At 43.1% G+C, this 14759-nt stretch overlaps 2 protein-coding genes and 2 long non-coding RNA genes across 22 annotated transcripts in view; 1 reads left to right on the forward strand and 3 right to left on the reverse strand.

Annotated features, from left to right (window-relative positions):
* The window catches only part of LOC127932004 (uncharacterized), a 5094-nt gene extending 1024 nt beyond the window's left edge, over positions 1 to 4070 (reverse strand). Inside the window, exons 1-5 of one of the 5 annotated variants that reach the window (XR_008143527.1) lie at positions 1858 to 4035; positions 1754 to 1821; positions 1016 to 1421; positions 620 to 979; positions 1 to 258 (exon numbers count right to left, since the gene is read on the reverse strand). The exon at positions 1 to 258 is cut by the window's left edge and continues 365 nt beyond it. This is a non-coding gene — a long non-coding RNA (uncharacterized LOC127932004). Of the gene's footprint in view, positions 259 to 619; positions 980 to 1015; positions 1422 to 1753; positions 1822 to 1857 lie in introns of all 5 variants that reach the window. The other 4 variants (XR_008143530.1, XR_008143528.1, XR_008143531.1 and 1 more) reach the window with 4 other exon arrangements.
* Positions 1 to 9889, forward strand: part of LOC118381902 (plasma membrane calcium-transporting ATPase 2-like) — a 238561-nt gene extending 228672 nt beyond the window's left edge. Inside the window, 1 exon segment of the mRNA XM_052526180.1 lies at positions 9560 to 9889. Within this exon segment, the coding sequence (XP_052382140.1) occupies positions 9560 to 9889 (330 nt within the window).
* LOC127932007 (uncharacterized) lies at positions 4080 to 9113 on the reverse strand. The gene is made up of 3 exons (XR_008143534.1): positions 9048 to 9113; positions 6227 to 6694; positions 4080 to 4617 (listed from the first exon to the last, which is right to left on the reverse strand). It is a non-coding gene; the product is annotated as an uncharacterized LOC127932007 (long non-coding RNA).
* On the reverse strand, positions 9747 to 11220 carry LOC127932002 (aggrecan core protein-like). 15 transcript variants are annotated; one of them, XR_008143516.1, is made up of 3 exons: positions 10072 to 11220; positions 9950 to 10037; positions 9747 to 9879 (listed from the first exon to the last, which is right to left on the reverse strand). XR_008143516.1 is itself a non-coding variant. In XM_052526177.1 (2 exons), exon 1 carries the CDS (start codon positions 11149 to 11151, stop codon positions 10291 to 10293), a length of 861 nt encoding a protein of 286 aa, XP_052382137.1. In that variant the 5' UTR covers positions 11152 to 11220; the 3' UTR covers positions 9775 to 9914; positions 10160 to 10290. The 15 variants fall into 15 exon arrangements, 14 of the variants coding, with proteins under 14 accessions (XP_052382137.1, XP_052382127.1, XP_052382130.1 ...); XM_052526177.1 differs by lacking the exon at positions 9950 to 10037 and having other exon boundaries at positions 9775 to 9914; positions 10160 to 11220; XM_052526167.1 differs by lacking the exon at positions 9950 to 10037 and having other exon boundaries at positions 9775 to 9914.
* Positions 11221 to 14759: the final 3539 nt, after the last annotated feature.

Raw genomic sequence — 14759 nt, forward strand, 5'->3', positions numbered from 1 at the left:
AACACCTATCATACTACTATGACTGACCCTGTAAAACAACACCTATCATACTACTATGACTGACCCTGTACAACAACACCTATCATACTACTATGACTGACCCTGTAAAACAACACCTATCATACTACTATGACTGACCCTGTAAAACAACACCTATCACACTACTATGACTGACCCTGTAAAACAACACCTATCATACTACTATGACTGACCCTGTAAAACAACACCTATCACATTACTGACCCTGTAAAACAACACCTATCACACTACTGACCCCTGTAAACAACACCTATCACACTACTATGACTGACCCTGTCCAACAACACCTATCATACTACTATGACTGACCCTATAAAACAACACCTATCATACTACTATGACTGACCCTGTACAACAACACCTATCATACTACTATGACTGACCCTGTAAAACAACACCTATCATACTACTATGACTGACCCTGTAAAACAACACCTATCATACTACTATGACTGACCCTGTAAAACAACACCTATCATACTACTATGACTGACCCTGTAAAACAACACCTATCATACTACTATGACTGACCCTGTAAAACAACACCTATCATACTATTACTGACCCTGTAAAACAACACCTATCACACTACTGACCCTGTAAAACAACACCTATCACACTACTATGACTGACCCTGTAAAACAACACCTATCATACTACTATGACTGACCCTATAAAACAACACCTATCATACTACTATGACTGACCCTGTAAAACAACACCTATCATACTACTATGACTGACCCTGTAAAACAACACCTATCATACTACTATGACTGACCCTGTACAACAACACCTATCATACTACTATGACTGACCCTGTAAAACAACACCTATCATACTACTATGACTGACCCTGTAAAACAACACCTATCATACTACTATGACTGACCCTGTAAAACAACACCTATCATACTACTATGACCCTGTAAAACAACACCTATCATACTACTATGACTGACCCTGTAAACAACACCTATCATACTACTATGACTGACCCTGTACAACAACACCTATCATACTACTATGACTGACCCTGTACAACAACACCTATCATACTACTATGACTGACCCTGTAAAACAACACCTATCATACTACTATGACTGACCCTGTAAAACAACACCTATCATACTACTATGACTGACCCTGTAAAACAACACCTATCATACTACTATGACTGACCCTGTAAAACAACACCTATCATACTACTATGACTGACCCTGTAAAACAACACCTATCATACTACTATGACTGACCCTGTAAACAACACCTATCATACTACTATGACTGACCCTGTAAAACAACACCTATCATACTACTATGACTGACCCTGTAAAACAACACCTATCATACTACTATGACTGACCCTGTACAACAACACCTATCATACTACTATGACTGACCCTGTAAAACAACACCTATCATACTACTATGACTGACCCTGTAAAACAACACCTATCATACTACTATGACTGACCCTGTAAAACAACACCTATCATACTACTATGACTGACCCTGTATAACAACACCTATCATACTACTATGACTGACCCTGTAAAACAACACCTATCATACTACTATGACTGACCCTGTAAAACAACACCTATCATACTACTATGACTGACCCTGTAAAACAACACCTATCATACTACTATGACTGACCCTGTAAAACAACACCTACCATACTACTATGACTGACCCTGTAAACAACACCTACCATACTACTATGACTGACCCTGTACAACAACACCTATCACACTACTGACCCTGTAAAACAACACCTATCATACTACTATGACTGACCCTGTAAACAACACCTATCATACTACTATGACTGACCCTGTAAAACAACACCTATCATACTACTATGACTGACCCTGTAAAACAACACCTATCATACTACTATGACTGACCCTGTAAAACAACACCTATCATACTACTATGACTGACCCTGTAAAACAACACCTATCATACTACTATGACTGACCCTGTAAAACAACACCTATCATACTACTATGACTGACCCTGTAAAACAACACCTATCATACTACTATGACTGACCCTGTAAAACAACACCTATCATACTGCTATGACTGACCCTGTAAAACAACACCTATCATACTACTATGACTGACCCTGTAAAACAACACCTATCATACTACTATGACTGACCCTGTAAAACAACACCTATCATACTACTATGACTGACCCTGTAAAACAATACATTACACTGTGATGTGACAATAAAACATTTGATTCTTCAGACTAAATATTAAAAAATAGGATTAAGTATTAAGTATTATTTGTATTTTGTTGTATGTGTTAATTGTTTATTGTTGTTGTTTATATTTATTGCTCATATATAAAAGAGATTTAGGTCTCGATTGGTAAAAAAAAAATATGTAAAACATTTATAATAATGCACATCTTTATAAAATACTCTGAAATCTTCAAAAAGTTTCAAAGGTTGTACAATTATTTTGAAAATAAATCCATATATCTAACTACACTGAACAAAAATCTAAATGCAAAATGCAGCAATTTCAAAGATTTTCCTGAGTTACAGTTCATATAAGGAATATTCAATGGCTGTGTGAAGTTGCTGGATATTGGCAGGAACTGGAACACGCTGTCGTACACATCAATCCAGAGCATCCCAAACATGCTCAAATGGGTGACATGTCTGTTGAGTATGCAGGCCATGGAAGAACTGGGACATTTTCAGCTTCCAGGGAATTGTGTCCAGATCCTAGTGACATTGGGCCATGTATTATCATGCTTGAAACATGAGGTGACACACGCTGTCTGCCATCTGCCCGGTACGGTTGAAACCGGGATTCATCCGTGAAGAGCATCACTTCTCCAGCGTTGCCAGTGGCCATCGAAGGTGAGCATTTTTCCCACTGAAATCTGTTAAGACGCCAAACTGCAGTCAGGTCAAGACCCTGGTGAGGACGACGATGAACTTTCCTGAGACGGTTTCTGACCGTTTAGGCAGAAATTATTTGGTTGTGCAAACCCATAGCTTCACCAGCTGTCCAGGTGGCTGGTTTCAGACAATGTCGCAGGTGAAGAAGCCTGGTGTGGATGTTGTAGGGTTTTGTGGTTACATGTAGTCTACAGTTATGAGGCCGGTTGGACGTACTAGCTAATTCTCTAAAACGATGTTGGCGGCGGCTTATGATAGAGAAATTAACATTCAATTATCTGGCAACAGCTGTGGTGGATATTCCTGCAGTCAGTATGCCAATTGAACATTCTCCCAAAACTAGAAACATCTATTTCAACGGAACATTTTAGTGCTCTTTTATTGTACCCAGCACAAGGTGCACCTGTGTAACGATCATGCTGTTTAATCAGCTTCTCGATATACCACAGCTATCAGGTGGATGGATTATCTTGGCCAATGGGAAATGCCCATTAACAGAGAGACGTTAACCAATTTGTGCACTTAAGTTGAGATAAATAAGCTTTTATATTTTATTAAAATTGAACATTTCTGGGATCTTTCATTTCAGCCGATGAAATATGGGACCAATAATTGTACATATATTTTTGTTCGGTGTTGAGTATATTTTAAGGTAGATACTACTATGTAATGTTTTGATAGGTATTTTGTCCAATAAGAATCGTAACAACAACAGTGACTAAACAGCGCTACGATGAATCCTATACTTGACTGTCTACTCAGCCATGCATGGAGTTAAGCTCAGAGAAACAGAGCAGTATTATCTCGTTGTACAGCTTAGTGTGTATTATTATATATATTATTATATATTATTATTATATTATATTATTATAGCTTAGTGGTCTGTGTTCTGTTCTGTGCAGACAGCAGCAGAACTACTCGGTCCCTGTTGCATGTTCCACCTTGTCCTGTTGGTTGTCTCGATGGTTGAAACTCCTCGTCTGGTCTGCTTCCATTGTCTTGTTTTGTTGTAAAACTATTACGCTTTACAAGGCACCTCATCTACTCCCCCTCCCCTCCCCCCCTCCCACATAAACCTGGGCCTATATAATAATAATAATAATAATAATAATAATAATAATAATATATGCCATTTAGCAGACGCTTTTATCGTCCTGTATGTTTATGTTCGTCATCCATTCACAGTCTCAATGGATGTCTACCCATCCTTGTCCTTGGTACGTCTCTCTGAACTCTTAACCTTTTCCTCCTACCGTTACCAGACTTCTCTGTAACTTGCATGTGTTTTTTAAATTTCTCTTTACATTTCTTTTTATTAACGTGTCTTATCTCTTTATAGGTATATCGGACATTGGATCCTAACGTAAACATATAATGAGTGTTGCCTTTATCTTTGTGTATTTGTATTTTTTTTTTGTTAATTTTTTTTTTTTTTACTTCCCAGTGTTTTGATCCAAATGAGTGAGTTGAACATCCACTCCTCACTCTCTACCTGTCCATCTGTCTATCTCAGAGGGTCCTCACTCTCTATCTGTCCATCTGTCTATCTCAGAGGGTTCTCACTCTCTATCTGTCCATCTGTCTATCTCAGAGGGTCCTCCCTCTCTATCTGTCCATCTGTCTATCTCAGAGGGTCCTCCCTCTCTATCTGTCCATCTGTCTATCTCAGAGGGTCCTCACTCTCTATCTGTCCATCTGTCTATCTCAGAGGGTCCTCCCTCTATCTGTCCATCTGTCTATCTCAGAGGGTCCTCTATCTGTCCATCTGTCTATCTCAGAGGGTCCTCTATCTGTCCATCTGTCTATCTCAGAGGGTTCTCTATCTCTATCTGTCTATCTCAGAGGGTTCTCTATCTCTATCTGTCCATCTGACTATCTCAGAGGGTTCTATCTGTCCATCTGTCTATCTCAGAGGGTTCTCCCTCTCTATCTGTCCATCTGTCTATCTCAGAGGGTTCTCTATCTGTCCATCTGTCTATCTCAGAGGGTCCTCACTCTCTATCTGTCCATCTGTCTATCTCAGAGGGTTCTCTATCTGTCTATCTCAGAGGGTTCTCTATCTCTATCTGTCCATCTGTCTATCTCAGAGGGTTCTCTATCTGTCCATCTGTCTATCTCAGAGGGTTCTCTATCTCTATCTGTCCATCTGTCTATCTCAGAGGGTTCTCTATCTGTCCATCTGACTATCTCAGAGGGTTCTCTATCTCTATCTGTCCATCTGACTATCTCAGAGGGTTCTCTACCTGTCCATCTGTCTATCTCAGAGGGTTCTCTATCTGTCCATCTGTCTATCTCAGAGGGTTCTCTATCTGTCCATCTGACTATCTCAGAGGGTTCTCTATCTGTCCATCTGTCTATCTCAGAGGGTTCTCTATCTCTATCTGTCCATCTGTCTATCTCAGAGGGTTCTCTATCTCTATCTGTCCATCTGTCTATCTCAGAGGGTTCTCTATCTCTATCTGTCCATCTGTCTATCTCAGAGGGTTCTCTATCTCTATCTGTCCATCTGTCTATCTCAGAGGGTTCTCTATCTCTATCTGTCCATCTGTCTATCTCAGAGGGTTCTCTATCTCTATCTGTCCATCTGTCTATCTCAGAGGGTTCTCTATCTCTATCTGTCCATCTGTCTATCTCAGAGGGTTCTCTATCTCTATCTGTCCATCTGTCTATCTCAGAGGGTTCTCTATCTCTATCTGTCCATCTGACTATCTCAGAGGGTTCTCTATCTCTATCTGTCCATCTGACTATCTCAGAGGGTTCTCTATCTCTATCTGTCCATCTGTCTATCTCAGAGGGTTCTCTATCACTATCTGTCCATCTGACTATCTCAGAGGGTTCTCATCTCTATCTGTCCATCTGTCTATCTCAGAGGGTTCTCTATCTCTATCTGTCCATCTGTCTATCTCAGAGGGTTCTCTATCTCTATCTGTCCATCTGTCTATCTCAGAGGGTTCTCTATCACTATCTGTCCATCTGACTATCTCAGAGGGTTCTCTATCTGTCCATCTGTCTATCTCAGAGGGTCCTCTATCTGTCCATCTGTCTATCTCAGAGGGTCCTCCTCTCTACCTGTCCATCTGTCTATCTCAGAGGGTTCTCTATCTCTACCTGTCCATCTGTCTATCTCAGAGGGTTCTCTATCTCTATCTGTCCATCTGTCTATCTCAGAGGGTTCTCTATCTGTCCATCTGTCTATCTCAGAGGGTCCTCCCTCTCTATCTGTCCATCTGTCTATCTCAGAGGGTCCTCCTCTCTACCTGTCCATCTGTCTATCTCAGAGGGTTCTCTATCTCTATCTGTCCATCTGTCTATCTCAGAGGGTTCTCTATCTCTATCTGTCCATCTGACTATCTCAGAGGGTTCTCTATCTCTACCTGTCCATCTGTCTATCTCAGAGGGTTCTCACTCTCTATCTGTCCATCTGTCTATCTCAGAGGGTCCTCACTCTCTATCTGTCCATCTGTCTATCTCAGAGGGTCCTCACTCTCTATCTGTCCATCTGTCTATCTCAGAGGGTCCTCCCTCTCTATCTGTCCATCTGTCTATCTCAGAGGGTCCTCACTCTCTATCTGTCCATCTGTCTATCTCAGAGGGTCCTCACTCTCTATCTGTCCATCTGTCTATCTCAGAGGGTCCTCACTCTCTATCTGTCCATCTGTCTATCTCAGAGGGTCCTCACTCTCTATCTGTCCATCTGTCTATCTCAGAGGGTCCTCACTCTCTATCTGTCCATCTGACTATCTATCTCAGAGGGTTCTCTATCTCTATCTGTCCATCTGTCTATCTCAGAGGGTTCTCTATCTCTATCTGTCCATCTGTCTATCTCAGAGGGTTCTCTATCTCTATCTGTCCATCTGACTATCTCAGAGGGTTCTCTATCTCTATCTGTCCATCTGACTATCTCAGAGGGTTCTCTACCTGTCCATCTGTCTATCTCAGAGGGTTCTCTATCTGTCCATCTGTCTATCTCAGAGGGTTCTCTATCTGTCCATCTGACTATCTCAGAGGGTTCTCTATCTGTCCATCTGTCTATCTCAGAGGGTTCTCTATCTCTATCTGTCCATCTGTCTATCTCAGAGGGTTCTCTATCTCTATCTGTCCATCTGTCTATCTCAGAGGGTTCTCTATCTCTATCTGTCCATCTGTCTATCTCAGAGGGTTCTCTATCTCTATCTGTCCATCTGTCTATCTCAGAGGGTTCTCTATCTCTATCTGTCCATCTGTCTATCTCAGAGGGTTCTCTATCTCTATCTGTCCATCTGTCTATCTCAGAGGGTTCTCTATCACTATCTGTCCATCTGTCTATCTCAGAGGGTTCTCTATCTCTATCTGTCCATCTGTCTATCTCAGAGGGTTCTCTATCTCTATCTGTCCATCTGTCTATCTCAGAGGGTTCTCTATCTCTATCTGTCCATCTGACTATCTCAGAGGGTTCTCTATCTCTATCTGTCCATCTGACTATCTCAGAGGGTTCTCTATCTCTATCTGTCCATCTGTCTATCTCAGAGGGTTCTCTATCACTATCTGTCCATCTGACTATCTCAGAGGGTTCTCTATCTCTATCTGTCCATCTGTCTATCTCAGAGGGTTCTCTATCTCTATCTGTCCATCTGTCTATCTCAGAGGGTTCTCTATCTCTATCTGTCCATCTGTCTATCTCAGAGGGTTCTCTATCACTATCTGTCCATCTGACTATCTCAGAGGGTTCTCTATCTCTATCTGTCCATCTGACTATCTCAGAGGGTTCTCTATCTCTATCTGTCCATCTGTCTATCTCAGAGGGTTCTCTATCTCTACCTGTCCATCTGTCTATCTCAGAGGGTTCTCTATCTCTATCTGTCCATCTGTCTATCTCAGAGGGTCCTCACTCTCTATCTGTCCATCTGTCTATCTCAGAGGGTCCTCTATCTGTCCATCTGTCTATCTCAGAGGGTCCTCCCTCTCTACCTGTCCATCTGTCTATCTCAGAGGGTTCTCTATCTCTACCTGTCCATCTGTCTATCTCAGAGGGTTCTCTATCTCTATCTGTCCATCTGACTATCTCAGAGGGTTCTCTATCTCTACCTGTCCATCTGTCTATCTCAGAGGGTTCTCTATCTCTACCTGCCTCAGCTGACTATCTCAGAGGGTTCTCTATCTCTATCTGTCCATCTGACTATCTCAGAGGGTTCCTATCACTACCTGCCTCAGCTGACTATCTCAGAGGGTTCTCTATCTCTATCTGTCCATCTGTCTATCTCAGAGGGTTCTCTATCTCTATCTGTCCATCTGTCTATCTCAGAGGGTTCTCTATCTCTATCTGTCCATCTGTCTATCTCAGAGGTTCTCTATCACTACCTGTCCATCTGTCTATCTCAGAGGGTCCTCACTCTCTACCTGTCCATCTGTCTATCTCAGAGGGTCCTCCTCTCTACCTGTCCATCTGTCTATCTCAGAGGGTTCTCTATCTCTATCTGTCCATCTGACTATCTCAGAGGGTTCTCTATCACTACCTGCCTCAGCTGACTATCTCAGAGGGTTCTCTATCTCTATCTGTCCATCTGTCTATCTCAGAGGGTTCTCTATCTCTATCTGTCCATCTGTCTATCTCAGAGGGTTCTCTATCTCTATCTGTCCATCTGACTATCTCAGAGGGTTCTCTATCACTACCTGTCCATCTGTCTATCTCAGAGGGTCCTCAGACTACCTGTCCATCTGTCTATCTCAGAGGGTTCTCCCTCTCTATCTGTCCATCTGTCTATCTCAGAGGGTTCTCTATCTCTATCTGTCCATCTGACTATCTCAGAGGGTTCTCTATCTCTACCTGTCCATCTGTCTATCTCAGAGGGTTCTCTATCTCTACCTGCCTCAGCTGACTATCTCAGAGGGTTCTCTATCTCTATCTGTCCATCTGACTATCTCAGAGGGTTCTCTATCACTACCTGTCCATCTGTCTATCTCAGAGGGTTCTCTATCTCTATCTGTCCATCTGTCTATCTCAGAGGGTTCTCTATCACTACCTGCCTCAGCTGACTATCTCAGAGGGTTCTCTATCTCTATCTGTCCATCTGACTATCTCAGAGGGTTCTCTATCACTACCTGTCCATCTGTCTATCTCAGAGGGTCCTCACTCTCTATCTGTCCATCTGTCTATCTCAGAGGGTCTCTATCACTACCTGCCTCAGCTGACTATCTCAGAGGGTTCTCCTCTCTATCTGTCCATCTGACTATCTCAGAGGGTTCTCTATCTCTATCTGTCCATCTGTCTATCTCAGAGGGTCCTCACTCTCTATCTGTCCATCTGTCTATCTCAGAGGGTTCTCTATCTCTATCTGTCCATCTGACTATCTCAGAGGGTTCTCCTCTCTATCTGTCCATCTGACTATCTCAGAGGGTTCTCACTCTCTATCTGTCCATCTGTCTATCTCAGAGGGTTCTCTATCTCTATCTGTCCATCTGTCTATCTCAGAGGGTTCTCTATCTCTATCTGTCCATCTGACTATCTCAGAGGGTTCTCTATCACTACCTGCCTCAGCTGACTATCTTCCGTGACGGTTCTTATTTGCTCTCGTGTGTCCCCTCCCCCCCCCCCCCAACCCCCCTACACACAGATTCGGGTCGTGAACGCATTCCGTAGCTCTCTCTACGAAGGCCTTGAGAAACCAGACTCCAGACCGTCCATCCACAACTTCATGACCCACCCAGAGTTTAGGATAGAGGACTCCACCCCCCACATCCCCCTGATTGATGACACTGACTTAGAGGAGGACCCATCGCTGAGGAACACCCACCAGCCCCAGACAGGCAGCCAGCCCCAGTCCCCCAACAAGAACAACAACGCCGTCGACAGCGGCATCAACCTCACCATCGACACCACCAGTAAATCAGCTGCATCCTCCGGCCCAGCCAGCCCACTGCACAGTCTGGAGACCTCCCTCTAGTGGCCTGCAGCTGGCTGGTGGAGACCTCCCTCTAGTGGCCTGCAGCTGGCTGGTGGAGACCTCCCTCTAGTGGCCTGCAGCTGGCTGGTGGAGACCTCTGCAGCTTTGGAGACCTCCCTCTAGTGGCCTGCAGCTGGCTGGTGGAGACCTCCTCTAGTGGCCTGCAGCTGGCTGGTGGAGACCTCTGCAGCTTTGGAGACCTCCCTCTAGTGGCCTGCAGCTGGCTGGTGGAGACCTCCCTCTAGTGGCCAGCAGCTGGCTGGTGGAGACCTCTGCAGCTTTGGAGACCTCCCTCTGACAGCTCCCCACTGGAAGCCTTTGTCTTCAGGCCTGGTAGAGAACTTACCTACTGCAGCCTGGTGGCTCCCACATTGCAGTTTGGAGACTTCCGTCTTGCAGTCTCATGGAGACGTCATCGGTCTGCAGTTTGGATACCTTCCTCTATCTCCTGATGTCTCCTGGTGTCTCCTGGTGTCTCCTGGTGTCTCCTGTTGTCTCCTGGTGTCTCCTGGTGTCTCCTGGTGTCTCCTGGTGTCTCCTGGTGTCTCCTGTTGTCTCCTGGTGTCTCCTGGTGTCTCCTGGTGTCTCCTGATGTCTCCTGGTGTCTCCTGATGTCTCCTGTTGTCTCCTGTTGTCTCCTGATGTCTCCTGGTGTCTCCTGGTGTCTCCTGATGTCTCCTGGTGTCTCCTGGTGTCTCCTGATGTCTCCTGGTGTCTCCTGGTGTCTCCTGATGTCTCCTGGTGTCTCCTGATGTCTCCTGGTGTCTCCTGGTGTCTCCTGTTGTCTCCTGTTGTCTCCTAGTGTCTCCTAGTGTCTCCTGGTGTCTCCTGGTGTGTCTCCTGATGTCTCCTAGTGTCTCCTGGTGTCTCCTGGTGTCTCCTGGTGTCTCCTGGTGTCTCCTGGTGTCTCCTGGTGTCTCCTGATGTCTCCTGGTGTCTCCTGTCTCCTGATGTCTCCTGGTGTCTCCTGGTGTCTCCTGATGTCTCCTGGTGTCTCCTGGTGTCTCCTGGTGTCTCCTGGTGTCTCCTGTTGTCTCCTGGTGTCTCCTGGTGTCTCCTGATGTCTCCTGTTGTCTCCTGGTGTCTCCTGGTGTCTCCTGGTGTCTCCTGGTGTCTCCTGATGTCTCCTGTTGTCTCCTGCTGTCTCCTGCTGTCTCCTGATGTCTCCTGGTGTCTCCTGGTGTCTCCTGATGTCTCCTGATGTCTCCTGATGTTTCCTGTCTCCTGCTATCTCCTGTCTCTGCTGTACCTGGAGAAAGCATACTACTACAGCTATACAATCAGAAAGGGCAACAAAGCCAACACACATGACCTGAGTGTGTGTGTGCATGTCTGTTTGTGCAACACACATGACCTGAGTGTGTGTGTGCATGTCGTACGGTATGTGTGTGTGTGTGTGTGTGTGTGTGTGTGTGTGTGTGTGTGTGTGTGTGTGTGTGTGTGTGTGTGTGTGTGCACTGCTGACTGGCTGAACCATGTTTCTAGCAGCAGTAAAGTAGAGAACCAGAAAGACCTTGGAGGAGTGAAAACCAGTCTAACCTAACCTTACTCCACAATAACAATGACTATATCTGAACCTAACCTTACTCCACAATAACAATGACTATATCTGAACCTAACCTTACTCCACAATAACAATGACTATATCTAAACATAACCTTACTCCACAATAACAATGACTATATTGATAATAGTTTGAATTACATAAAAACATTTTTATCGCTCCTGCATGAATGTACTTTACCCAACGTTTTTATTTAAATTGTTTTCAAAACATTTTAGTTGAATGATTTGATTGGGTGGTTCGGTAGGAAGTGCTGTGGACTGCTACTTTAAAGACAACCGATTCACCTGTCTGTGAGTTCCCTGTGTGGCATGTGCTTAAGTGTAAAGATGTATTTATAAATGAGATCGAGTTTGTAGGGCTCAACTTGCACAGTAGATTTGCACCTGTTGGAAAAGAGGAACCCATAAATAAATAGTATTTAATATAATAATAATATATATAATATAATAATAATATATGCCATTTAGCAGACGCTTTTATCCAAAGCGACTTACAGTCATGTGTGCATACATTCTACGTATGGGTGGTCCCGGGAATCGAACCCGCTACCCTGGCGTTACAAGCGTCATGCTCTACCAACTGAGCTACAGAAGGACCATTCTTTCTTAAAGATAGTATAGATAGATAGATATTTCTTAAAGATAGTATAGATAGATATTTCTTAAAGATATAAATATATATAAAGAGTTTATCTCTGTTTGTTGGTATGTTGCCTTGTTTCTTCTTTAATGGTTCTAACTATTTTAACTTATTTATGTCCTAAAGAGAATGTCATTTGTTTACCTCTAGGTACTTCCTGGTTCATTTGTAGGGTTTCAAACCATTCAGCAGATGTAGTTGAGGAAAAACTCAAAGTTGTTTTGAGTTCTGCTCGTTGGTGTTTATAACATACTGTGTACTGAACTTGCCTGCTATCTTGTCAAATATTGTAGATAATTTTAGAGGATAACAAAAGAAAACCAAAATATAATGGTATATATATATATATATATTCATGTGGCATTGTGTTATTATATGATTGTTAGGATGAACTCTGAACGGCTTCCTTCGTTTCCACACAGAGATCTGAATAAGACGAAAGGTTTATTTCTTTAATTACTATTTCTCTTATTTTTGTTACTGTTCATTCAAAAGCTTAAACGTTGAGACTGAGAGGGTGAACAGGCCTTATATAACAGACATGTCTTCTATTTAAAATCTACTTGTTTTAAGGAAACATTTTTTCATTTTTGTGTGACCGTGAAAGACTGCAATGTATTTATATTAGAAATTGCAAACTAAGTTATATTTGGTTTATCTGTATGGAAAAATCTAAAAGTTGTTTTAAAAAATCTTGTGATATATTGTGTTGATTTCTTTAATTTTAATTTGATTGATTTCTTGATTTCCTTCAAAAAGGAAAGAAACACACAGCTATTCAAAAATGGTTGGCGTTTTGAGCAACAACATTAAAAAAAAAAAACAATAAAATGGAATTATGCTCTTGACTGTTTTTAAAAACGTAGAACAAAAGAAGAAGAAAAAGAACCCCCCCCGACCTGTGGATGAAGTTCTGGGTTGAACCTCTGTACTGTTACTTGTGTTTCTGAGTGTTTTAACCAAGCTTGTCTTCCTGCCTTCAAAACAAGTATACTCTAGCATCTTAAAAAGGATTCACTAGTTGTTATAACTATTTATTGTGCTTTTAAAAAAGGAGGAAGGGAGAGAACAAGAGGAACCAAAGCAGGAAGGGACACATCATGTTGCTCTCCATCCAATGAACCAATCCAATTGTTCTCCTCTGAACGAGTCTTTTGGTAGTTATATCTTGATCTGATTTCTCTTTTCCTTCCTGTGTATTTTATTATGAAACCCCTCCCTTCATCAGAAGAGTGCACCAAGGTTTATAAGTTCAACTCGGGCCTGTTGAAGAAGGACCATTTTTCATGTTATTATTTTTTTTCATTCAGAAATGTTTATCTTAACTTCTAAATTTGCTTGAAAAAAAAACGCTATTCTTTTTAACATTTTTTTAAAAATTTTAAACCTTGATGTTTTTCTGTAAAACAATTTACATCAAAAGAACTTAAACCGAAGGTTCACCATTCTCCCATATATACATACAGCTCTAAGATGACGCAGTGATTAGTAGAGGTTTCTACTAATACACAGAGGACTGTCTCCTAAGAGGATCTGTTCATGCTTAGTGGGCTGTGTTCTACTAAACACTACTAAATAACTCTATAACAGTCATTACCAATCAGGGCTTGTATTCATGATTCGTTTTCAAGTGCAGGTCCCCACCTCTTATTCACGGTCATTTAAAGGGGGAGGGGGTCCTGATACTACAGGGGGGGGGGGATCCTGATACTACAGGGGGTCCTGATACTACAGGGGGGTCCTGATACTACAGGGGGATCCTGATACTACAGGGGGGTCCTGATACTACAGGGGAATCCTGATACTACAGGGGGTCCTGATACTACAGGGGGTCCTAATACTACAGGGAGGGGGGTCCTGATCTCTAAGCTGTTGGTCAAATCGCACCATGCTACACAGCATCTCCAAGCTGTTGGTCAAATCCCACCATGCTACACAGCATCTCTAAGCTGTTGGTCAAATCACACCATGCTACACAGCATCTCTAAGCTGTTGGTCAAATCACACCATGCTACACAGCATCTCCAAGCTGTTGGTCAAATCACACCATGCTACACAGCATCTCTTAAGCTGTTGGTCAAATCCCACCATGCTACACAGCATCTCTAAGCTGTTGGTCAAATCCCACCATGCTACACAGCATCTCCAAGCTGTTGGTCAAATCCCACCATGCTACACAGCATCTCCAAGCTGTTGGTCAAATCCCACCATGCTACACAGCATCTCCAAGCTGTTGGTCAAATCCCACCATGCTACACAGCATCTCCAAGCTGTTGGTCAAATCCCACCATGCTACACAGCATCTCTAAGCTGTTGGTCAAATCCCACCATGCTACACAGCATCTCTAAGCTGTTGGTCAAATCCCACCATGCTACACAGCATCTCTAAGCTGTTGGTCAAATTACACCATGCTACACAGCATCTCTAAGCTGTTGGTCAAATCCCACCATGCTACACAGCATCTCTTAAGCTGTTGGTCAAATCCCACCATGCTACACAGCATCTCCAAGCTGTTGGTCAAATCCCACCATGCTACACAGCATCTCCAAGCTGTTGGTCAAATCCCACCATGCTACACAGCATCTCTAAGCTGTTGGTCAAATCCCACCATGCTACACAGCATCTCTAAGCTGTTGGTCAAATCCCACCATGCTACACAGCAT

The sequence above is a fragment of the Oncorhynchus keta genome, chromosome 10, assembly GCF_023373465.1.
Source record: "Oncorhynchus keta strain PuntledgeMale-10-30-2019 chromosome 10, Oket_V2, whole genome shotgun sequence".
NCBI classification, from domain to species: Eukaryota; Metazoa; Chordata; class Actinopteri; order Salmoniformes; family Salmonidae; genus Oncorhynchus; species Oncorhynchus keta.